The sequence below is a fragment of the Silurus meridionalis genome, chromosome 24 (assembly GCF_014805685.1).
Source record: "Silurus meridionalis isolate SWU-2019-XX chromosome 24, ASM1480568v1, whole genome shotgun sequence".
NCBI lineage: Eukaryota > Metazoa > Chordata > Actinopteri > Siluriformes > Siluridae > Silurus > Silurus meridionalis.
In genome coordinates, this window is record NC_060907.1 from 10661184 (window position 1) to 10686841 (window position 25658).

The 25658-nt window shown below is 39.2% G+C and overlaps 2 protein-coding genes across 4 annotated transcripts in view; one reads left to right on the plus strand and one right to left on the minus strand.

Annotated features, from left to right (window-relative positions):
* Window positions 1–16410, minus strand: part of itsn1 (intersectin 1 (SH3 domain protein)) — a 56192-nt gene extending 39782 nt beyond the window's left edge. Inside the window, 2 exon segments of the mRNA XM_046837310.1 lie at window positions 78–138; window positions 16272–16410. Coding sequence (XP_046693266.1) covers window positions 78–105 — 28 coding nt within the window. The 5' untranslated portion in view covers window positions 106–138; window positions 16272–16410.
* Window positions 16411–16466: 56 nt separating this feature from the next.
* Window positions 16467–25603, plus strand: cryzl1 (crystallin, zeta (quinone reductase)-like 1). 3 transcript variants are annotated; one of them, XM_046837313.1, is made up of 14 exons: window positions 16467–16647; window positions 19002–19073; window positions 19873–19950; window positions 20048–20120; window positions 20213–20257; window positions 20346–20414; window positions 20510–20643; window positions 22482–22593; window positions 22733–22753; window positions 22910–23008; window positions 23231–23343; window positions 23448–23553; window positions 25015–25060; window positions 25309–25603. In XM_046837313.1, exons 1-14 carry the CDS (start codon window positions 16471–16473, stop codon window positions 25406–25408), a joined length of 1245 nt encoding a protein of 414 aa, XP_046693269.1. In that variant the 5' UTR covers window positions 16467–16470; the 3' UTR covers window positions 25409–25603. The 3 variants fall into 3 exon arrangements, with proteins under 3 accessions (XP_046693269.1, XP_046693270.1, XP_046693271.1); XM_046837314.1 differs by having other exon boundaries at window positions 19005–19073; XM_046837315.1 differs by lacking the exon at window positions 22733–22753.
* The last annotated feature ends 55 nt before the right edge of the window (window positions 25604–25658 follow it).

Below are 25658 nucleotides of genomic sequence, written 5' to 3' on the forward strand. Positions count from 1 at the left end.
ACTTACAGATGCATGCAATCATACACACTTTTGCAAACATACACCCACACGGTTCTGGGTGTGTAACAGCACCTTACCTCCGAAGGGCGTGGGAAACTGAGCCATGATTCAGTCAGTTAGCTGCACCCTGTAACACTCCTGGAACACACACACAACCAGAAATATTACTCTCCAGATTTTAATTCACCAGGGAGCCACTGTCTCTGCTTTTATTATCCACACACACACACACACACACTCCGTTTTTTTTCCTCAAGACTTTGTCCTGTAGGACTAAAAGACAAGGCGACTTTAGAGGGAAAAAAATGAACACAAACACACAAATCCTGTCTCTGTCTATAATTGCCATAAACAGAACAGCTTAAAGCTTTTGCTTAATGTTTCCTCCGGTCTCAGAGTCTCTAAGTGTGTGTGTGAGATTCCTGAGTGTGTTTTAGTTTTCCAATCCTCCCCTCTATCTGGTAAGCTCCAAATAATTCCCTATCAAATTAACAATACAAGGCCTGGAAATGTGACTGGCAAAGCTCACGCAAGAATAGGAGTCGATACATCACTAGAAATGTAAATTGTTACAACCCTGTAGTTGTTTAATTGTTTGTGCTCGAGTTATCGATCATTTGTTTTTATTTTCTTTCTTTTGGTTAGGTTAGTGGTTAAACCCAAGAACGTTTTGTTTGTTATGTTGGCCCTGTCGGCCCCTGAAGTCAATCGACCAAATAATTTATTGTTATTACAATTTACGATAAATTTAGATAAATTTACGATCGTGCCGGCAGTGGAACAATTTGAGAAATGGGACGGGCATCGTTTACGCTTTATCGGTACCGATACTCATCTATACTATTTTGCAAAATGACGTGTGTAAGGATGTTGAACATTTCAAGTTATTTTATTACTGCTAAACTTTAGTATTGCACTTTACAAATGCCTCTAAGCAAACAGAAAATGTTTGCATTGAGGCACTCTTATTTAGAGTGTCTCTGTCTGTCTCTGTCTCTAGAGTGAATGTGAAACATGATTGAAAATGCACTGATGTTTGGAGTGATTTTGTCTTCACTTTTCTAAAAAACCTGTACAGTAAAATGACTTGAAATGTAAAAGACTAATAGACAGGGACACTATTAATAAGAATTATCTCAAAGAATGAGCAAACCTTTAAAGAAAAATGTTTGAAGTGTTTGAATGTGAAACGATTAAAAATGCACTGGGGTTTCTTATTTTTGTTTGTCTTTTTGTTTTTATATCAGAAGCCTCTTTACATCTGTTTTGACGGCTCCCACCACCCATACCGTAAGTGCACGATTAGACGTGCAACACAAAGAAACGTGTGGCTTCCTTGCCCGTGTATTTTTAAGATGTGACTGGGTTTACCGCAGTGACTTATTGGAGTATGGATGCAAACAATTACTTACTTAGCGAAATAGTCGATGTTGATGATTTTTTTTCTTGTGTTTGTTGGAGATTGGAGAAGCGAAACGCTGTTCAAACGCCAACCCTTCTGCTTGGTTCGTTGCTATGGTAACCGTTGAGGGTATTAGCGCGTGTTGCGTGGGCAGGGTAATGGCGGGCTCACATTGTGCCATTTTTAATAGTTGTTTGCGATTGTTGCCAGACTGTACACGAACATGATCCACAAGTCACACTGTAGGATCTCAGTTGTCATAATGTCAGACTGTACGAGTCAAAATAAACGCGCGCAAGAAAAAAAAGCCACACGCGAAGTTTTACGTCATCAATCCGCGACACGTTCAAACGCGCGATCTCCAGCTAATGGTAGCTAACAGCTAATAACAAATCGTTCATTTTGGTTGTTACATGCCTTGATAAAAACAAAATACAATCACTAATTTTTCCCTCCATTTTCCCTCCTGTCCATCGACATTTTCCCGGAGGTGGACTGAAGTTATCCTCAGCTTCGGCGCTCCTATTGATTCTTGTGATGAACGAATCGTTTATTAACGACTCATTGTGAACGAGTCTTTAATTTGATTTAGAAGAACGATTCGTCTCTTAGAGTGGTCATGAGAAGTTATGAACAGTGTGAAACAGTATTGAGTAGTTCATCTCATGAATCCAGTGGTCCGAGTCGTTCGTCCTTTTGTCACGTGACTCTCATGTGCGCCATGAAGGTGATTAAAGGAACGAAATGAACTAAATGACTCAAAGATTCATTCAATTTGATAAAAGAGATTTGAATCTCAGATTCAAAATTCATGGACATTGAAGATAAATGCACTTTTTGTAAACATGTACATGAAGACCATTTTTGGACATTTTGTTTGGCAGTTGTGATTTGCACCAAGAGACGTTAATTACAAATTATAATTAAAAGATGTTATTTGCTTTAACACAAACGAAAGCAAAATGTTGAAATATGTTGTGAACCTTTACATTTTGCAGGGTAAATATTGCATCAGTTATCAAAAAATTTGCACATTTTATTCGCTAAATATGAGTATTCTTAATAGACATTAAAATCCCCCTTTTTAAATTAATCAAAATTATGTGATTGTGTTTGTTGAAAATTCTTATTTAAAATAAAAAATAAATAAATAAATAAAAAGTGAGAAGGGAAAAAAAAAAAAAAAAAAAAACGTTGACTGTCGGTGAACAAATTAGCAATCAAAACACTACAGATTTTAGCCTAGGAATATAAAAATCTTCAAAATTTAAAAAATTTGTCCCAGGCCACTAAATGGTGGGCAAAATGGCAGTGTGAGCCCAAGTATTTATGTCTATTCTAATAATAAATCACATTGCTACCTGAATTAAATTAAATTATTAAGAGTCAAATTTTACGCTTATAAATAATGTACAAAGTTAAATAAGATCTCAGGATAATAGCACGAGAAAATTTATTTGAAATCAGGGGAAAGAACGGTCTGTGCGGGATTTGTGAGAGAGAGAGAGAGAGAGAGATAGAGAGAGAGAGAGAGAGAGAGAGAGAGAGAGAGAGAGAGAGAGAGAGAGAGAGAGAGATGAGATGCACTGTTTATTCCACTGTGGCTAATGTATGAGTTTCACCTCCTGATGTTCACTAAACCAAGTGTTGTGATCTCCCGAGCTCCAACCTGCTGTGGTGATAAACCGATCAGCAGAACAAAGCCAAAAAGCCATGGACATGTACAGGGTAAGAACAAGAGAACAGCACTAAATTCGTTGAACAGTACAGATACACCAAAAAAGCTACTTAAGTACAGTTGCTAGTCAGTATCCAGCCTTCTCTCTTCATTGCTGCAAAGTTTTGTTTACACCCAAACACTTGAATTTTCTGACAGCAGCTCAGTTCCTGGTCTGAGAGAGCATGCAACCACTGAACAACATAGTCCCCGTTTTAATTTTGAAATTTCTAATGGCAAGAATAAATAAACTACTGCAATTTCACTGTATACGCCGTCTCCCGCCGACGTTTAGAACGTGCGTGTTAGCAACCAGAAGCCTCCAAGAACCAAAAACGTCAATTCCTTGCATGAATGAAAGGTTGTTGAAATGGTCTTTACCTGGACCATACTGAACTCCACTTATTCTCATTCCTCACTCATCATTCATATCTAGATTTACATTTTAAAACCGATGTAGGTGAGACCTGCGAAGTTGTTTGGTTTAGAGACAGTGGCATTGAGTAAAAGACAGGAGGTGGAGCTGGAGGTAGCAGAGCTGAAGATGTTGAGGTTTTTGTTGGGAGTGACGACGATGGACAGGATTAGAAATGAGTTTATTAGAGGGACGGCGCATGTAGGACGTTTTGGAGACAAGGTGAGGGAGGTGAGATTGAGATGGTTTGGACATGTGCAGAAGAGGGACATGAGTTATATTGGTAGGAGAATGCTGAGGATGGAGCCACCAGGTAGGAGGAAAAGAGGAAGACCAAGGAGGAGGTTTATGGATGTGGTGAAGGAAGACATGCAGGTAGTTGGTGTGAAAGAGGCAGATGTAGAGGACAGGGGGGTATGGAGACGGATGATCCGCGACCCCTAATGGGAGAAGCTGAAAGAAGATGTCCACAAAGACCACTGGTCCAAACTAGAGACTTATTTTATAATAAATGTTGCGTTCTCTTAAGGCCGAGGCAGAATACAGTGCAGTGCTTCAGGTGCTTGAGGCACGTTTTTTAAAAAATGTTTGATTATATTACCAGTGTTGATTCCTTTGTTCATTATTTCACTACTGCATGTATTGATACTGGTTTTGCTTAGTTTTGTAACATGAGCCCACACTTTTGAACGTTTCAACATTGCCGCCATGACTGATTTCCTGCACACGCACACACGCGCTTCGATAACTTTTTATTTTTATTTTTCAAAAAGGTATTATATATATATATATTTCAGTAATACAGATGAATACAGAGGCATTACACATTTACATCATCATATTACCGTTAGCTGGCAGGGAAAGAAAAAAGAAAAAGAAAAAGGAGAAAAGAACAGAAGGCAATTACATATTTTACATTACATATTTTCGGCACTTTTCAGATTTACATATAAATTCATATAATATAATTATCATTTCTAATAAAGTCATTTCTAAAATGTGAAAAAGTTTGGTTTACATTGTGCCTACTTCTTCCTATGTACATGACATCTTGCTAATAAAATAAATAAATGTATAATATGTTGTACTTTATATTCCAAATTTTCACTCTCTGTATAAAAAACATCAAATATACAAATTTCTATTATACCCTCCAGTTTTCTATAAATATAGAGTTCTTAATCCATCCAAACCTCTCTTTAGTAAATACAGTGAAAAAACTCATGCAAAATAGTTTCTTTTTCCTGACCATATAATTCACAGGTGTATGAAATACTGAGTTAGAATCTTCCCAAAACACACTTAGCTGGATAAATTCTATGAAGTATTTTGTTAGACACTTCCTTAATTTGGTTATTGATACAAATTTGGCAGCTTCCATGCTTCAACCCAAGAGATATTACCAAACAAAGAGGACCAAAACGATCTTGCTGCAGGTAAAGACACGGAGCAAAGAGCATTTTCTTATAATCTTGTGTTACACTGTTGTTTTAAAACGTTAACAATCACAATGTTTCCACGAGGATCATCCATGTTGATTTCCTCTGTAATACAGTTCTTTAAAAGTAACATTTCACGCTTTGGAATCGGGTCAAGGACAGGAAATTCTCAGGGTTTTTAACTGGTGATTGGAATTTCTGGAGAAAGTCAGCACATGATAAATACCCATGAGCTTTTTTATCAGCTGTCTCACAAAAATAATACCTTCAATGACCCAACTATGAAAAAATACAGATTTCTTTTTTAAAATGTTCTTGTTATTCCACGTGAAATAATCCTGGGATGAAAAGGATCACAAAACGAACGTCATGACATCAGGTATGAAAGATGACAAGCAGCAGCTTTTAATTCACCATTAACACCGAAGTATGTGGAGATAAAAACAACGCAAGTACTGATCGTTTGTCCTGGATCTTATTGGTAGTACGGTATTGACCCATTTATGGAGGACGATTTGGAGACAAGGTGAGGGAGACAAGATTGAGATGGTTTGGACATGTGCACAGGAGGGACATGGGGTATATCGGTAGGAGAATGCTGAAGACGGAGCCACCAGGTAGGCCAAAGAGGAGGTTTATGGATGTGGTGAGGGAAGACATGCAGGTAGTTGGTGTGAAAGAATCAGATGTAGAGGACAGAGTGGTATGGAGACGGATGATCCGCTGTGGCGACCCCTAATGGAAGCAGCCAAAAGAAGAAGAAGAAGAAGAATCTCAGGTTCTCAGTACCGATCCCTAAATGTAGCTTGATTGATGAGCCCAAAATTGGGTTTCAATTCATATAATATTTGACTCTTTGTACTATTTATTTTCCAAAATGAAATGCTCTCTGGAACAAACCTTCCACACCCCCAAGGCGGGTCTTGCTTTCGTGTCTCATTAGCAACTGTCATGGAGTTTTTAGCTCTGCCTCGTCTCACAGTCTATTCCCTTTACGACTGCCGCTGCCAGCAAGCCGTTCCAGACTGTACAGCTGAGAATATTACCTGCTCCATAGTCTCCTCAAACCTGGCAATGCTTATTATCCTCACTTTTTAGTCTAATGCTTCAGAAAAGTTGCATTTTTTATAACGGAAACACAAGAACAGGGAAAAATCAATATCTCGCAAGGCCGTCTCGTATCTGCTGAAAAACAAATAGATAACGGAACGCATGTCTGCAAATTCGCAAACGATGGCGCCGAAAAGGAAAAGCAGATAGTTCGGTCTGGGTACGTGTTTCTTATGAGTGAATCACCATCTGATTTCGAAAAAACGTGAACAGCAGGTGCTTAAAATGTAAACTCCACCAGATATACCGTACGTGGGATTTGGTCTGCGTCACGTCCTGTGGAATGGACGTCTGTTCGTGCCGGGGCTTTGTGTGAAATCTTCGAGACGATTCTGAGGCCGTTTCGGTTCAAGTGCTAGTGAAGCCTAACTGCCATGCTGTTGTTCCCTGTTCTTATTGAAAGTGAAAACACACAGACGGCGAAACGTGACGAGAGGGACGCAAACACAGGGAGGAGAGAGAGAGACCAAACAATGAGGATAGAGAGATAATAAGATTAAATAAAAGGTGGAGGAAAAGAGAAAAACAGCAGAAAAATCGAGGAAGACAGAAAGCAACAGTCTGTTAGCAGTTATCTTCCAGCTGTGTAAATGCTGCCACAGTGCATGTACATCCACCCACTGTTACTCGCCCTCACATTCTCTCTCTCTAACACACACACACACACACACACCCCCCCGAGGTATGCAAACCAAAATATTCCAATAAGTGCCAGATGCTCTCCCACTCTCCCTTTCCATGAAACCCCTACTCCTCTTTCTTTCTTTCTTTTTTTTCTTTCTCTCTCTACTCCTCTCTTTCTCTTTCCTTATCCACAACACCCTGTTAAAACCTGGTCTGAAAGAATCCGCACGCTAATCAGGTCCATATTCCTCCACGTTTGAGAATTGCCAGTGCGGCGTTTCTCAAGGCTTGCAACTGCTGACGCGGTACTTTCTCCAGCTAGTTCACTCAATTACACAGAGGAACAAGCAGGGTTTAAACCAACACACCATGTGGACGCTTTGCACAATCGCCATCCGTTGCGACACGCACCTTCGGGGCCGCCGTAACGCTCACCCGAGTGTCATCTGGGGGCCTTTGCGACTATGCTGCTCGACAAAGCCGTAGGGACCGTGTGACGTGGGTGTAAAACACTACGAGTGCAATTTTCTCTTCCTTAAACTTGAACGTGTGACACAACGAAACCTGAAGTGGTACTCGGTGGTTCTCTCGTGTCAAACAAATCCTCAGGATCTATCAGAGTATCGGTTTTCCCTTTGGTAATCCCTTAAGAACTGTTAAATGTTGCATAAAGGGTCTTAACTCTCACGTCCCTCAGGATACATCAAGGTTATTAAGGTGGGGGATTGCTAGGCAACTTGGAAAGATGAACACGTGGCTTTCGGAGGAGTCCCAAAGTATCACAATAGAGAAATTTAGAGAAATGGAAAATGCGTGAGAAAATTTCACGACTCCAGGAATTCTTTGTGAGGTGTTTAATGTGGAGAACTGGTGGATAGAGAGCATGGAAGCAAACAGAAAGCACGCTCTGTCCCACTCTTTCTCTTTCACACACACATGCAGGGCTCCATCAAACACTGTAGTGTGAGCAACGCTGTCACACTCGCAGCTAAGCTGGCTCTTGTCACGGCCTTGCTAATGGCAGGAGTGTGTGTGTGTGTGTGTGTGTGTGTGTGTGTGTGTGTGTGTAGTCTTTGAGTATCTGACCTACTTTTTCCCTCTTGCACTTTCTATAAATTCTAATGAAGCTTTGCTATGAACAATGCTGGTCTCAGAACAGCCGTTACAGCGAGACTGCACACTTTGAACAATCATTATATCTCGGTTTCACAGAAGACTCCTCAGGATGACACACCCTGCTGCAGAGTGGAGAAGCGTGAGGCGATGATGTCATACATCTGCAATGTTGCCATTGGATGCGACTATTTCAGCAGGAACTATGTAAAATCAAATGGCTTCTGCATTAGAGAACAAAGGCGGCAAACCAAGAGACTCTGCTGGCATACACATGAAAAAAAAATATTGGGACACCTGACCTTTCCTGCCATATGTGGTTCTTCTCCAATCTGTTACCACAAAGCTGGAGGCACACAATTATATAGGATGTTTTTGGATGCGGTATAATAAAAAACCTGTTCCAGCACGGCAATACCCCTGTGCACAAAGCCAGCTTCATGAAGATATGCTTTACATGGTTTGGAATGGAAGATCTTGAGAGGCCTGCTATAGAGTTCTGATCTCATCCATACTGAACACCTTTGAGAGGAATTGGAATGCTGACTGCACCCCAGGCCTCCTCACCTCACCTCACCTACACCAGTACCTGCCTTTCGTAATACCCTTTTGTCTGATGAACACAAATGTCCACAAGCACATTCCAAAATCTAGTGGAACATCTACACTAAATGTGGAATGTGATGCTCAAAAAGCTCATACCACACTTATGACCAGATGTCCGCAAACCTTTGGCAATATAGTGCAGTTATGACGACGCACTGCAAGACTTCATGTAGAGATGTGAGAGAGGCCTCACTATGAGGAAACAACAAATACAACACGGGTCCCGCAGGTGTTCATAATAAAAGGAGCATCTGTCTAACAATAGAGGTCGATCGACCAACGTTCGTTTATAATCTAGCCTGGTTACATATGATGCTACTATTGGAGAGAGAACAGAAATATCTTTTCGGAAAACCTTCTAGAAAAAACTGCACTGATTGGAGAGGTTTGTGTTGTTTATTAAATGTTCTGTATCACTTTTTATTAACTGTGAGATTTTATAAAATAAAGGTGAAAAAAAAAAAATCGGCATCATATGTATCTGATTTCTAAATATCGCCGTCGGCCAGAGAAAAACACATATCGGCCGACCTCTAGTCTACAACTTTCAGGGGTAATCGTTATCTTAAAATCTTTCCGTACCCTGTGTGGTGTGGACGCAGAGACGTCTCCATTTTCAAAAACTCATTCAGCTCTACTCAAAAGGTAAGTTGAATGTAGTTGTAAAATGTGAGCTGGGTAGAGGGGACGGGGCTTTATTAGTATCATGTTGTAGAATTAAAACAAAATGCAGCTGTCAATCACTGCAGATTTTTATGCTGACTCGATCATCTCTATAGGTGTAAATGTGTGTTGCCTTTATACGTTTCCTGAGAGAAATGTATCGCTGATTTAAAAAGAGATTCTAATGCTGAATTTCTTTGTCCTCTCCTTACATCTTTTATCTATTTATTCACCAATGAAGCAAAAATTAAAGATCTCATTACTGGTGAGTTTTATTTTAAATATACAAATACATTGTTCCAAATGATTTAGTCGATTCCATGATTATAAAGCCGCTAGTAACTAATACATCATACAAGCACAGGCGGTGTAAATATGGGTGCCATCATTAGAGTAGTAAAAGCTGAGATGGTGATAATAGTAATATGATCCAAAGGTAGCATATAAATAATGAACAGCAGCTTGCCAAGAACCGACCCTTGAGGAACACCTTGAAGAGTAGGAGTGACAGACTGGAGTGCACTAAAGATAATTATGTCTCTGTGTAAGATCATTCTGCAGCAGCCATAGCCATGAGTTCTAGAACAAGGATAAAGAGAAAGGAGGAGGTTACGCCGCGATCATGTGTAGAGGCTTGACATTCTTGTAGAATCTGAGATGTGTCGATTTTAAATGAGGATTGTCTAATTTTAACAACATATACTTGAGGGAAAATATGAGTTATTATATATATTATATATTCAGGGTGTTAATGCTTCTAAGCCGGTGTTGTTGAACAGTACATGCACACTGCTCGTGGCATCTCTCTGCTCCTTGCATCCTTCCTTGCTGCTTGATGAGGGGTATTTTTAGCTTAATAATGGTGCTGCATGGGGTCAGACAGTATAAAGCTATAACCAGCATTTCACATTTGTGCAGGTTTTTTTGAACTTCTGACATCAACACTCGCATAACAGCAACCTGCCTCCCTCTATCCTGATTAATCACCAGTAAACACCTCTAACTGCTTTCAGCAACCAGTTTACTGATCCTGCCACCACTGTTACCTCAGATCCTTCATTTAGGATAAAAGTGGAACCTACACTTGAACCCTTTTGCTCTTGTAGTCCATCCACCTTTAAGAGATCTGAGATGCTCACCATGGTTCTAAACGATCTCATTGTTTCACACCATTTTGATTCTTTCATTCATTTTGGTGTCAGGTTACAAATCCTGATATCATGACAACCCTAGTGATGATGCATTGAAACTTTGAATGGATGATTCAAATTTCACATCTAGAACTAAGCAAAACCTTGTTCCAGAGGTCACTTGGAGCAAGACGAGTTCACACCTGATCTATATCATGCGCTGGAAAAGGTCTGCCATATTGTGGAGTTAATGATCCCTAGGCCTATGTAAGTGGAATTCCTGAGGGTCCTGCAGTTATACACACACACACACACACACACACACACACACACACACACACACACACACATATATCAATAGTCGATATCTAGATGGATTAACTTGAAGAGCAGGCAGTTCGTCTGAACAAATATACACCCAATCTAACAAACATCCCAGAAAGATCACACACACACACACACACACACACACACACACACACACATACACGCACACAAATGCAGAGACACTCATTTCCATTAACGACATGATGACTCGATTGTGTGCGGTAAAAACAGGTGCGGTGAATTCTGCAGATGTTTAGATGTGTAATGGGGTTTTGACAAACCTACACCTAACAGGTCTCTCTCTCTCTCTCTCTCTCTCATTCGCATACCTGTTTAATCTTATGATGCAACTTATTAACGGAAGCGTCACTTCAAATCAATGCAATCGGCTGATCACCTTCACCCTATCATAACTAACTTCCCTCTATCACCATATTCGACCGCTGTGGTCTCTACCAGTACGAGAGTGTCCCCATCTGTAGGGCAAGAGGCCTCACTGAATGACTTGCTGAAGAGGAAAATAATTTGCTACGGCTTTCACAGATCTTATCCCGCATCAAATGAGAAAAGATTTTTTGGAAAAGCAGTGCTTGTTGCTCCAGCAGATTTTGGGTTGTTCTGGCAGGTCACGTGACCTCAGATCTATGGCCAAAAGGTTACACAGTCATTCTATGCTTTATTCCCCCAGTGTTGTTTTAATTGCATTCCTTTAAGCATAAGGGAGATGTGCAGACCTGCAGTAACTACAGGGGAATAAAGTTGATCAGTCACACCATGAAGTTATGGGAAAGAGTAGTGGAAGCCAGGCTGAGGGAAGAGGTGACCATCTGTGAGCAACAGTATGATTTCATGCCGTGGAAGAGCACCATAAACGCATTGTTTGCTTTGAGAATGTTGATGGAGAAGTATAGAGAAGGTCAGAAGGAGTTGCATTGTGTGTTTGTGGATTTAGAGAAAGCGTACGACAGAGAGAGGAGTTGTGTGATAATTAATTGTTAATGGGAGAAGCTGAAAGAAGAAGAAGAAGAAGTTGTTTTAATTGCATTGCTATTCATCCCAAATGTGTTCTCTGGGGCTGAGGTTATAAGGTTATAAAGTGTAGGCTAGGGTTGCAAAATTCCAAGAACTTTCAAAGACTGGAAACTTTCCATTGAAATGAACTGGAATATATGGGAATTAATAGGAATAAACTGGGAATTTACAAAATTGCAGGATAATTTCAGTTAAAACAACCAGATTTATTGCAATTTCAGTGCACATTCATCAATTACATGCGCACAGCACACTTACTGCAGGGCTACTGAGGCCACACCCCGTACATGCACTGTGTATTCCTTCATAAACTACAACGGATCATTCCTTTAATCCTGCACACAAAATAATGTTTAAAAAAATTATCCATCTTGGAGAGTATTCATGTAAATTACATAAATATTACATACATTTACGCTTAAAGCTTTGTTGCCATTGTAATTTTTAAAAAAATCTGTATTAGTTTGCATGGATGTCATCTTAGGACCAAACAAAATGTGTATATGATACAATTTATAGACATTTCCCCAAATTTCTAATGAATTCCCCATAAATTCCTGGTTAATTTCCAGAATTCCCCAGATAAAGTTCCCATAGAAAGTTTCTGGAAAGTTTCTGGAAATGTTCTGCACTTTTGCAACCCTAATGCAGGCCACACAAGTTCAACCAATCCAACAATGTCATTGTGGCGCTTCCTTGTGCATCAGTGTAATTATATAAAAAAATAAATAACATTTGAAATAATGAAAGATTTGCCTCTACAAGGACATCCTATACGGGTTCTCCTCTCTCTCTCCACCTTTGTGGCAACAGCTGAGGAAAAGACCAACAAATAGACCATGTGTCCACATACTTTTGACAATATAGCACGAGGGCCACTCAGTGTGCACATGTACAAAAGATGACGGTCACTTTATGAAAGCAGAATGAACGCTTATGTTTTTATGCTTCCTCTGATCTATGATATGCATCGCTTCCGCTTCTTGGACGGTTTAAATTCCTTTCACAAGCACAAAAAACTCGCTCTGATCTAAACATTAACTAGATCTAATGTGACAGTGCCCTTATGAGCGCACGAGTCTGCCTGTGCACAATGCTGCAAGGTTACAGTCACTGCTGAACACACACACACTTCAATGTGTGAAGATGGAATACAGGGTGTGTGTGTGTGTGTGTGTGTGTGTGGACTGCAACTCATAGCTTATTGACGAAAGGACACACGTTGTGTGCAAAGGGCAGAGATATTAGTTTGGTGTCTCATAAGCAGAAATGCTTTAGAGGGAGAATGAGGTTGATCCAGAACACTAAGGAACAAAGACAAAGACCCTGTCGTCCCCCCTCCTCCCTTTACAGCAGCCCTGTCATCCGTCCCACCTAAACAGAGCTGCTTTATCTATTCCTCCAGACCCCAGCGCTGCCTAAAACTGCTCGGGATGAGCAGGGGGTGGGAATGAAGTGAGAAGAAAAACAAGTCTGCCAGAGATAAAGTCCTGTGCCTTTCAGCAAAGCCCTGGGACATCGGACAATCTGTTCTCCCAGGGGTTACACTCTCAGACAGATGGGGCTTCGAAAAGCCTCGCCGGACTGAAACAGGACCTTTAATCCAATAAACTGGTTGCGGTTTTACAGTTTCACACGTAGTCTCGGTGCACGAGGAGCTGAATGTCTGCTTTCTAAACACTCGTTCAAATTCATTTCGGTTTACTGCCATCGAGCCGAGAGTCTGCGAATGATAAAACGCGTCAGGACATTCGGCCACAGGAAATTAATCAACTGCAAGCTAATGCGTTCCCTAAGTGTTCTTCCTTCTTTCGTGAACGCAGAACGTACAAAACCATGCAGGTTTTCCCATCGCGGGCAAAGTGCTGACACTGGAGAATCCTTCCATAACGGTTATGTGATTGTCTCCTTACAGAAGAGCTTCAATGTGTCTGCTGTTATTATTTACACAACAGCGTGATTTCTCAATCTTAGTACAAAAACCCGTGAAGGAGTGGTTACTATGGAAACAGTGTATACATGGCTATAAAAGCTACACTATTAGTCATGCTATAGCTTGCACAATTGTCAGGGGCACAAACAAATGTATTAAACAAGCAACATCTTTTGACCAATCGGATTTGAGTATTTAACAGTATTGTATATAAGAACTATATAATAAATATAAATTATATAATAATACTCTTCCTGGAAATATTGTACAGCGTGATATTTTAATAACGTGGTCTACTTTTTATTCTTTTCTTTAATATTTACTTTATTTTACTAAATGTTTAAAATGGTAATTCGTTCTTTTTTATTACTTTTTTATTTTATTGGTAATTTATTGTCCATTTTTTTTCTTCACTATATAAAATGCACTGTGTATCAGACATGTAGACATTCAGAGATCATGATATAATAGTTATCTTTATTTATATCATATTTATTTTCAGTCTGGTTTATCCTCTATAATAAATAAGAACAGAACGTTTCCAAACGCCGCCGTTGCCTTGATACGCAGGACACGTGTCAACTGTGGCTGTTATGGAGTTGAATTGTTTTCGGCCTGCACAGCCCTCATGATAATAACATTACATCGATATATTGCCTGTGAAATGGCAGCGGGTAGTGACCACAATGAAACCTGATGTCCTGCCTCGAATAGATTTTCACCAGCTGAATGGGAGTGTGAAACTGGAAATGTGAAGAATTCAATTTCCACCATCCCGTACCATCGCTGTAGCTTACTGATAAGTATATACAGAGATAAACGCATGGGCAAATCATGGTATAACTTGTCTGAACATGACAGCCAGATCTGGCACAAGTGCGTTTTTTGGATAGCGAAGAAAGGTCATATATAGCGTTGAGTAATTGTTGTCTGTTGAGACAGAATATAAAAAAAACAAATACATCAAACCTTTAATGTAAATGTGTATAGGTATATATTAAAAAATGCTTATGTAAATATTATTTTTATGTATGTACATACACTTTCTGGATTTTTAAAAAATACTAATTTTACAGGACCAGCTTTTCAATCTAATTCCCTGACGTCCTTTCTCCGATGAGCATGTGTGATAGTGAAGCACATGACACGTAACCATGTACGCAAATGTGCAACGCACCCTGTAGCCTGAGAGTCAGTTCACTGTATTGGCTGTGTCGCCACCTCACGGTTCAAGAGTACCAGGTTTGATCCTGAACTCAGGGTACTTTGGTCCACATAGGTTTCTTTTGGGTTCTCAGGTTTACTCCCATCCCCTGAAAACATGTATATGAATGAGTGTGTGTGTGTGTGTGTGTGTGTGTGTGTGTGTGTGTGTGTGTGTGTGTGTGCAGGGTTTCTCATTCAGAGGAAAAACCAGCACTCCATAATGACCATGGAGGCTTGTTACAGTGTCATGGTGAGTCACGGTACAGAATCGGACACTTGTCTCACTACTGAGGTTTTTCAAAATGTTGATAAAATGCACTTTTGCTTCCTTATTCCACAGAATCCCCTTCCTTACGTGTCCAGTTTCAACTCACTAGTCATAACCCCCTTCCCTCTAGACTCTGTCGAATTTAAAAAGCAACCAAATAGTTGTGAGTAAGCCCAAACAAGAACCCTAAAGACATCTCACTTATGATTCATAAACACCATGAAACTGTGCCACACTCACTGCATGACATTTTCAACCTCGATTCTACGAAGCGTCATTACTTCCGAAAAAAAAAACATTCCTGGGATCGATCAATGATTTGCATGCATTACTGTGCACCTCGTTCTCCCAATCCCAGATTATCCGTTTCCCCAGCAGGATTAGACGCACAAGTTAGATCCGTTTAACGCTCCAACGTTTTCCTTCAATCCATCCTGACCCATATTCACCATGCTCCCTTTTCAAGATCTTTAGAAATACGAAAGACTGATGATGAACCGAGGCCCATCCAGCTTCAGGAAATCAGCCTGAGCTTTTCCAAACATCTTCCAGGTGAAGAAACAAACCGACTCTCCAATCCAAAAAAAAAAAAAAAAAGTGCATGATGGAAATGCTTTTTAATGCACAAGCAGATCATGATCATAACTTCTCCATCCAAGCAGATCTGCTCACTCACTCACACACACACACACATTAGCAGCTAAGGTACAGAAGAAGGAGGGAGGGAGAGAAGGAAGGAGGGAGCTGAAGAATCCCAGCTAAGGTCATGCAACGTTTCTCAGCTAACATAACACAGCTAGCCATTTTAACAATACACCAACCAACATATCAAGATGTTTCTGGAAAGATTGACCAAAAAATAGACGTTAAATCTGATTAAGAAAATCCTGAAACACACACACACACACACACACACACACACACACACACGATCATGCAGCACTTAGCTAAGATTAGCAACTCATACTCCAATGAAAGAAAGGATGCATGTAGGTTTTACCAGAGCAACCCAAAATCATCTCGCTCGTCTCTCAAAGTGCTAATAATAAAAATAAAAATAAATAAATATCATTAAATATAATAATCAAATCTCCCTTTAGACAGACGCATACAAGGCGTGCTGTAGTCCATAACACACGTACTGCTCAGTGTGTAAGTATGCAGATGGAGCCGGAGCCTTTAGCGCCACTACGCTGATTTCTCCCCCCATTACACAGCGACTGGAGCTCGGGGCAAATACACCGAAATACACGGTAACACGGCGCCGGGGCGAACCCTCCTCTTACCTCATCGCTCATTTCCCATCTTGTAGCAACTCTCAGTAACGAGAACCGACCGGGGGGGGGAAAAACCCGTGAGGAAATCTGAAAGAAAAGCTCCAAATTTGACGAATTATAGTATTTTTTTTCTCTCCTTCTCCTTCTCCTTCACTCCCAGCTCTCTCTCCTTTTCTATCTCTCTCTCTTTCTGCCCTGCAGCCGCCGGATGGCTTCACTACGCAACGTTGGAATTTCCCAAGTATCGCGAGAAAATGCGAGATCGAGAGTGACGTCTTCGGGGTTTGCGATCACAGGACGCGGTCATCCAGCAGTCCTTCCTTCCTTCCATCGCGGAAGAGGCAAAAGTAAAAACAGGGATAGTCTGCACTCAATACTACAAGAGGTACTGCTGCATTTCTAAAGTTTTTAGTGCACATTTTGTTGAACAGGATAAAGGTGATCTTTGGTACAGTGATCTGAGCTAATCTTTTTTTTTTTTTACGCTTTTATACATGCTTTTAGTGCACAGGTATCAGTGTCAGCTCTTCTCATGCACCTGTACAGTCTGTATAATCTATAAATAATTATTATAACTGTGTATTATTGTTATAATAGATATATAACTGTATAGTGTCTGTACATACATCTTGTGTAACTTTTGAGCAGTTGTGTATGCAATGGTACATGTACCATAGTGTAGAGATGGATGGATGGATGGATGAATGGATGGATGGATGGATGGATAGATAGGGAAGAAGAGAGGGGCAAGATAGACAGACAGACAGACAGATAGATAGATAGATAGATAGATAGATAGATAGATAGATAGATAGATAGGAAAGGAGAGAGGGGCAAGATAGATAGATAGATAGATAGATAGATAGATAGATAGATAGATAGATAGATAGATAGGAAAGGAGAGAGGGGCAAGATAGATAGATAGATAGATAGATAGATAGATAGATAGATAGATAGATAGATAGATAGATAGATAGGAAAGGAGAGAGGGGCAAGATAGATAGATAGATAGATAGATAGATAGATAGATAGATAGATAGATAGATGGATGGATGGATGGCACCAGGATGCACTATGGGAGGAAGGAAAGCCAGCAGAGGCTGTGGGACACTTGTGGACAATGTCCTGCAGTAACATCTTGTGCATCCATGTGGATGTTTATTTCACACGTACCACCTACCTTCTAAGCATTGTTGAAGACCATGTACACCATTTCATGGAAACTGGTACTGTATTCCCTGATGGCTGTAGCCTCTATCAGCAGGATAATGCGCCCTGCCACAAGCCATAAATTGTTCAGGAATGGTTTGAGGAGCACAACAACAAGTTTAAGGTGGACATGGCCTAATAATGTCCCGGATCTCAATCCATTCGAGCATCTGTGGGATGTGCAGGACAAAAAATTCTGATTCATGAAAGCCCTAACTCGCAACTTACAGAACTTAAAGGATATGCTGCTAACATCTTGGTGTCAGATACCACAGCACACCTTCAGGGGTCAAGTGGAGTCCATGCCTCGATGGGTCAGTGCTGTTTTTACAGCAAAAGGGGGACCAACACAATATTTTAGGCAGGTGGTCATAATGTTATGCCTGATCAGTGTGTATATATATATTCACACTGATCAGGCATAACATTATAACCACCTGTCTAAAATATATATATATATATATATATTAGGGGTGTAACGGTACACATAATTCATGGTTTGGTACGTACTTCGGTTTTGAAATCATGCCTGCTTGGTTAAATGATATAAAATAAAATAAAAAATAGTACAAATCTAATTAATGCAATACACTTTTTATTATATTAAATAAATTAAATTGGACAATTAAATTGTTTAAATAAAGTTAAATAAGTGGAAAGAAATATTTAATGAAATAGTTTACATTTTTGGACCCCATTTGGTGTGTGTGTGTGTGTGTGTGTGTGTGTGTGTGTGTGTTACATTTCATATTTATATTTCTAAAGATATTATCTACTCAGCTGTTCTACTTATTTCAGCACACTTTAACAAATGTCTTAATTTTTTCCATCCTTCATTCTTTCACTCCCTCGATTATGTGCAATTGTCAGGATTTTCTCCTTTCAAGAGAAATTCTTGAAGCTGAACATAAAACTCTAAAGAATCAATAGCGCTAGTGTTAACCACTTGCCACTTCCTGGTTAGCGGCTAACACTAGCGCAGTGGATTCTTTAGATTTTTCATGCATGCGCTAAACAAATCGTATTTCCGGTACAGAGTGAGTAGCCACAGTGACACTGTGCTAACTCTAGTTACGTTTTTACACCCTTTGCATTGTTGTGTATGTTTTCCAGTTTAATAATAATAATAATAATAATAATAATAATAAAAAATGCTCTTAAAGTGCGAGGCGGAGACTAAACAAACTTGCGGCCCGCCACTTAATAAGTTCCTGAGGGAACTCAGATTGTAATTATGTTCTGAAGGTACTGTAAAAAAGGATTGCATTCTGTAATTTACCGGTGTGTCTGTGTGTGTGTGTATATATATATATATATATATATATATATATATATATATATATATATATATATATATACACACATTGCATTTACAACTGTCCAAAAGTTATATACCCGTGTATTTACAGATGTTATTGGATGGAATGTGTTAAAGCAGTGCACAAAAATAGGCAGATCATGTGATCAACAGGATTCTTTGGATTAATTAAAACTCTTGTTTCTCACTGAACCTGCACAAACTTTTGCCAGAAGTCCAGGATGAAAGGGCTGTACTGCAAACTGGGTGAAACAGAGGAGCTGAAGTTTATTATACAGGAGACGGTGAGTATTGACCATGTTGTATATTGTAGCATTACAATATAGTAGTTATAGTAGTTACGATACTCGATAACTACTATAAAAAAATAAACTATAAAAAATAGTCACCATTTATGAGTGACATTAGTTGTGAATAGCAGCAAATGTGTGCGAAGCACAAAAAAAAACAAGCAGTTTTACAGATACTTCATTCAGTAAGAGAAACTGAAGAACAGAATTAATTTTAATAATAAATTGTTATAAAATAAATAAACCGGTATTTAGACTAAACTAACTAAACCGGTCAAACACGCAGCAATCCACCAATCAGGGCAGAGCACGTTCTGTTTTGATTGGCGCTTGGTGGCGTTTACTTACACTAACATACAGTTCAGCATCAGTTCACCAGCAAGCAGAACATTTTGAGAGGAATAAACGATGGTAGAAACTCCTGACTTTCACTTGCCATAACACCCGTGGCCTTATTTGTGTTGTGTGATTTTATTTAGTATTTGGAAAGAAGGTTTTTGGCTCATGATCATTTTAATATCAATCAGTGTTTGACAGATCGGTGTGCTGAGAGTAACATTCGAGTCTTTTCACATAAACTGAGTTGTTTAAGCAAAGAGTCGTGTGACAAAAGTGATAATAGAAACATTATAGCCGTAATAAATCATAGTACTTTGGATACTTAAGTACATTTGAAGGCAAATGATCTTGTGTATCTCTACTTTAACTCAACTACATGGTTTGTGTGCTTCATCCACCGCTGATTATTACTAGTTATGAAACTATTTTTATTGTCTCGGTTGTCTTTATTTAGAGTATAGCTGCAACTCTTGGCGATCATCAAGTCAAAGTCCAAGTCAAAGGCTGTTCGCTTAGTCCCGTAGACATCAAGGTAAGTGTTCACCAGTGGTCAGTCGGCCATGACTTGACTTTTCCCCTTAGATTTCCATGTGATCATACAAGCACAGACAAATGTGTATGTTTTTCAGCTGTGTGAGGATTTAAAGCTGCAGAGGGAACTTGTCCCAGTGGGTCGAGAGATAGCCGGAGTCGTGCTTCAAGGTAAAATTTATTCTAAATCACAACTTTGTTGAATCATTTATCAGCATCGCTTTTCATTTCTGTGTAACAGTTTTATCTTCCTAACTATACAGTGGGGCCCAAAGTGACCTTCTTCCAGCCTGATGATGAAGTTGTAGGTAAGGAGTGTCTGGATGCATTACTGTGAACTCTGTATTTGACGTGAAACAATTTTTTAATAACTTTTATTTTGATACACATTATCAGGAATTCTTCCCCTGGATGCTGAGATGTCCGGCCTTTGCGACGTCGTCCTGGTGGATGAATATGATTTAGGTAATTTTAATGTCAGTCCATTACATATGACATTAATATACAACGTGCTAGCATGTATGACTGAAAACAGTGTGTGTGGGTGTGTGTTTGGACAGTTCAGAAACCCGAGAAGGTTAGCTGGTTTGAAGCTGCCGGAGCAATTAAGGATGGTCTCAGGGCCTACACGGCGCTACACACTCTAGCCCACATGGCTGTCGGAAACACACTGCTTGTCCTGGATGGGGCGAGTGTAAGTTGATGCCTGTTGTTTATTAACTCGATTTCCAGAAAGAGAAACTTTCAGTTCTGCTTTCAATAAGCTAAAAATATAGCAGAAGTAGGAAAAGAAAGAAAAAAAGAAACAATTAGAAGAAAGGAAATGGAACAATACTATCAAAAGAAAAGAAAGGGAGGACCAGAGATATTCAAAAACACATAAAGGAAATAAAATAAGAGAGAAAATAAGGGAAGAAATAAAAATAGTGCGAGAAAGAAAACCAGAATACTTGGGGGAAAAAAAGCAAAGTAAGAAAACAAAGAAGCAGAGGAAAAAGAGTAGATGGGTCACACCGTGTGCACATGCAATGTGTGGGTGTTTGTGTGTGTTTGTGTAAAGCACATTGTGATTTTCCAGCAGGCATTTACAATTCAAATCACACTTAACATCAATGTTTTCACTGAGACAAATTTAAGCTTTAAAGTCACCGGCAATGTGGTTTCAGTGCTTTTTGAGAATCCCATTCCACATGAATCACCATTTACTGGTAGAATATCCTCCACTATTCAAGATGTTTCACTAGATTTTGGAATGTGTTTGTGGAGATCCGTGTTTCAGACACAAGGGCATTAGTAAAGTGAGGTACTGATGTAGGGGACGTGAGGAGGCCTGGGGTGCAGTCAGCATTCCAATTCGCCCCAAAGATGTTCAGTAGAGTTGAGTTCAGGGTTTCTATAGCAGGTCACTCAAGATCTTCCACTACAAACTATGTAAAGCATATCTTCATGGAGTTCGCTTTGTGCACAGGGGTATTGTCATGCTGAAACAGGATCGCGTCTCTTAGTTCAAGTGAAGGGAAAATACATCCGATACAATTGTGTGCCTTCAACTTTGTGGTAAGACTTTCTGGGAAGAAGTGCATATGGCTGGAAAAGTCAGGTGTCCAGATATTTTTGTCCATATTGTATATTTTTTTCATTTATACCATTGTTAGATTTGATCAGACAGACAAAAGTAATATTTTCAGAAACTATAGTCTTGACTTTAGCAGGACCAGGTTAATTAGGCCTGAGAGGTTAAATTATATATTGTTTTAATTAATAAATTCTTAGAGAAAAGAAGCTTTACTTTACAAAGAAGATCATTAAAAAAGAGAGGTTTTAAAACCTTATGGTTATAGTTGAATAATCATTTTGGTAGATAGTGTTTTTTTTATATTCTTTTAAGAATTATATGGATTTCATTGCAGTCTGTGCAATATTTCTGAGTGAAAGTATGACTCATGTAAACAAATGGAAAAAATTACGAAATGTTAAGTCTTGGGGAAAAAATGTGCTTCACAATGGCTTCATTTTACACCGTTGCTCAATTTTTATTCCAAAATTTCCCTTAATTTCAATTAAATATTGTTAGTAATCTGCTGTGAGCGTGTGCGTTCTGTTAAATATGTTGCATGTCATATACGTGTGCACATGCCACAACTTTTAGCCTGGATAAATATACATTTGCTGATTCCGATTAAGGTACAGATATGAGATATTTTCCTGTATTTTCACCTCAGTTGACGTAAATAAAAAATACTATCTAGATCATTTTACACATCTGCCTGTGGTTTATCTACTGATAGAATCACTTGGGAGAATCTGCTGTATATGAATTCAGATTATGAGGATTTTACCTGTTAAATTGCCGTGTTCATAAAATTCTTGAAATATTCCACTTGTTTCCTTGATGTTTGGAACAAATTTACACTTTCTAGTTCTTTATAAGAGGGTTCAAGCTGTATACAGAATTATGAGTAAAAATTGGGTTCAGATGATAATGATTACTACCCATATATAGTATATTTGCATATGTTCTACATTTTTTAGCCTTTTGGTGTGCTGGCCATCCAGCTTGCCCATTACCACGGGGTAAAAGTCCTCACTACTGCCATATGTCCCGATGACCAGAAATTTCTAGAACAGCTTCGACCAAGTATAGGTAAGAAGGTGAAACACAAATTTTATGTTCTGATTTTTCTTTCCTTCATTGGCTGTCCTGTACTTAATTGCTATGTGTTTAGCTCTTTACCTTTTTCTATCTTCTGCTCTCTCGTTTTTACTCTGTGATTTTGAACAAGGTGTGCTGGAATCACTCATAGGTAAGTGTTTAATGGTCTGAGTGGCTGATTTCATGAGCGTATGAATCTTTAAGAAGTCTTAGTGGCGATACGGGAATATCGTTGAAAAGGTTTTGCACTTTCGCTCAATAATTTATATAATTTATAATAATTTCACTCGTTTTTTTGTAAATAAAGCAAGAGTGATTGGAGTCTGGGACCCAAAAGTGGATTTAGTGGACTCGTGCATGGAAGAGACTGGAGGACTTGGGGTGGATATAGTCATTGATGCAGGAGGTAAGGTTCAGAAGTTAGCAAAAAAAAAAGTTTTAAAAGATGTATAATCGTTCAATTACACTTTCAGATAAATTCCAAACATTTAGACCATGAAGATTTGCAGTCCACCTTTTCTCTGTACCTGTTTGCTTGGCTTGTGTGTTTGCAATGGGTGTAAACCAGACTTAAGGTTTTATTGAGCAGCCTGTTTTCAGACATTTGTGTGTTTTTATCTCCAACCAGTGCGTCTTTACGAAGAGGAACCTGAGGTGAAGAGACATTTTCCACACAAGCACAATATTATCTCTCTGCTTGCAGTTGGGGGCCACTGGGTCACTACAGAAGACACCTTGCAAGTAATTAACCACAGTTCTACATAACTCTGAAGCAATGTCACTAACAATCACCTGATATAAGACCTGACCCAACCCGAGACATGTCTATCACTGTTTCTCTTCAGCTGGATCCTCCAGACAGTCGCACTCTCTTCCTGAAGGCCGCATCCGTCTCCTTTCTAAATGAAGAAGTGTGGGAAGCGTCCAGGGCCAGACAAGGCAGATATCTTCGTATCCTTATGAAAGCACTCAGGCCATTGTGCAGTGCAAGCTTTATTCAATTTGTACTGGGTGAGATGCTCTAATGACCTCTATAAAAAAAAAAAAAATGTAAAAAGACACTGATCAGATTGTCACCTTCTTATCGCTACTCTAAAATGGTTTATGCAGTTTCTAATCTGAGCTTTAATCTTTTTCCTCATTTAAATCTAGACTTCTTTCATATATAAATAAATGTACCAATTCTGTATTTACATTCTTAGTGAGTTACTTTTTACCACAACGTTATAGGCACACGGTGTACAGAATGTCTCTGGATGCTATAGCATTTTCCTTTCATTCGAAATAGGAGACACAATGTTTTTCCAGCATGACAAACCCCCTGTGCACAAAAGTGGCCTGCTGTAGAGCTCTGACCCCAAACTTACTGAACACCTTTGAGATAAATTAGAACGCTGACTGCACCCCAGGCCAAATCTCCACAGAATATTGGGGGATTATAAATGGGGTGAAAATGTGATGTTCAAAAATCACATAGGAATCTTATGATTGGGTGTTCAAACAAGTTCTCAACGATTGTACATTCTCCACTAGTAGGATATTTCTTTCTGACAACCTTTCTGATGATTCAGTTCATCCCAGAGCAGTTCAATAGGATTTAGGTGCGGTGACTGGGCAGGTCATTTCATGATAAATAACACTCCAGCTGACTGTTTGCTCTCTAAATATCACTTGTTGTAGGATGAATGTAGGAATGAGCCGCAGTCCAGATGGAACTGCATGGTGTTGAAGTATGGAATAGTTGCCATCTTGATTTAGTATTACTTTAACATTCTTGCTCCATAACAACCCCAAACCTTTAGGATTTCGCCTTCATGTTTGACTGTGGATGTGAGGCAGTCTGCTCTTATCTTCTCTCCTGTTATCCTTCTTACAGAAGTTCTTCTGTTAGAGCCAAAACTGTCCCATTTGGACTCCTGTCCACACAACTTTCTTCCAGTCATTCACTGTTCAATTTGTTTGTTTTGACCTTTTACCTAGCATGCATGTTTCCAAACTTTTGACAGAAACTAAAAAACTTGAAATGTATAGATAACCACGGTGGAAAACGAACTGCTAAACCTACTGCAGATTGCGCACACCTAAAGCAGCATACAGAATTTGTATAATCTGCATTAATGGATTTCTGTGAAAACAAACCTGCACTGCTCTCCAACAAGTCCACAATCCATCTTGTACAAACCTGTAAAATCTTCTTTTTTTTTTTTTTGGTGGGGCCAAGTGTAAAAATGTCCTATTCAGAACACCCATTTTGCAGTTTCGTAATCTGGCTCACAGAGTACAGTAGGCATATGGCTGAATTGTGTTTGAGCCCAGAGGAAGTTTCTGTTCTGTCTTTAGGCTTCTCGGCTGCCATTATTTCTGTGACAGCCCGATGAAACTGGGTTATATGCCTTTAGTATTTTCCCTCAGATATAATGAAGGATGTGGTGGAGAAGCTATCGACAGGGATTCTCAGGTAAGATTACACTCTATATGACTATGCGAATATAAGGCCAAGAAGTGTTAATGAAACTGAGAACATGGCAGTACATCATGTACTGTTAATGCTGTGATTGAATATTTATGCAGACATTCCATATCACAAAAGCATTTTTTGAATATAGCATCCAAAACCCAAACCCAAATACATATTTTGTACTGTGTATGTGGCATTTCATATACTTCCACTTTATATATTTGCATGATGTATTATATCTTTTATAGGCCACTGTTGGAAAAACCTGTGCCCTTGTATGAAGCCACAGTTTCTATGGAAATGGTGCAGAGGCGACAAGTCAGAAAGCGAGTTGTGGTGAAGCTTTAAATATCAAAGAACTACAAAGTCCAGAGTTCTGTGATTTAAAAGAAATACTGTAAATACAAATATTGATTTTTGGTGATTTTTCTTTTTTCAGCAGGCATTAAATATGTGTGTTTCATCTGATAGATAGCAAAAGACTGTGACTAAAAATAATTCTATACAAATGTTCTGATATTAAAATGTTTATAATTATCATTATTAGGGCTACTTGTCTGATTTGTTTGTAGTGTTGATTAGAAATGTAGTTTAAACC

What these genes read in the sequence shown, in the direction of transcription:
- cryzl1 (XM_046837313.1), top strand. Translation starts at nt 16,471, where the DNA reads ATGGCTTCACTACGCAACGTTGGAATTTCCCAAGTATCGCGAGAAAAT. An exon ending in TTGTCCTGGATGGGGCGAGT is followed by an intron (nt 20,644 to 22,481) that starts GTAAGTTGATGC and finishes TACATTTTTTAG; the next exon opens with CCTTTTGGTGTGCTGGCCAT. An exon ending in TATAGTCATTGATGCAGGAG is followed by an intron (nt 23,009 to 23,230) that starts GTAAGGTTCAGA and finishes ATCTCCAACCAG; the next exon opens with TGCGTCTTTACGAAGAGGAA.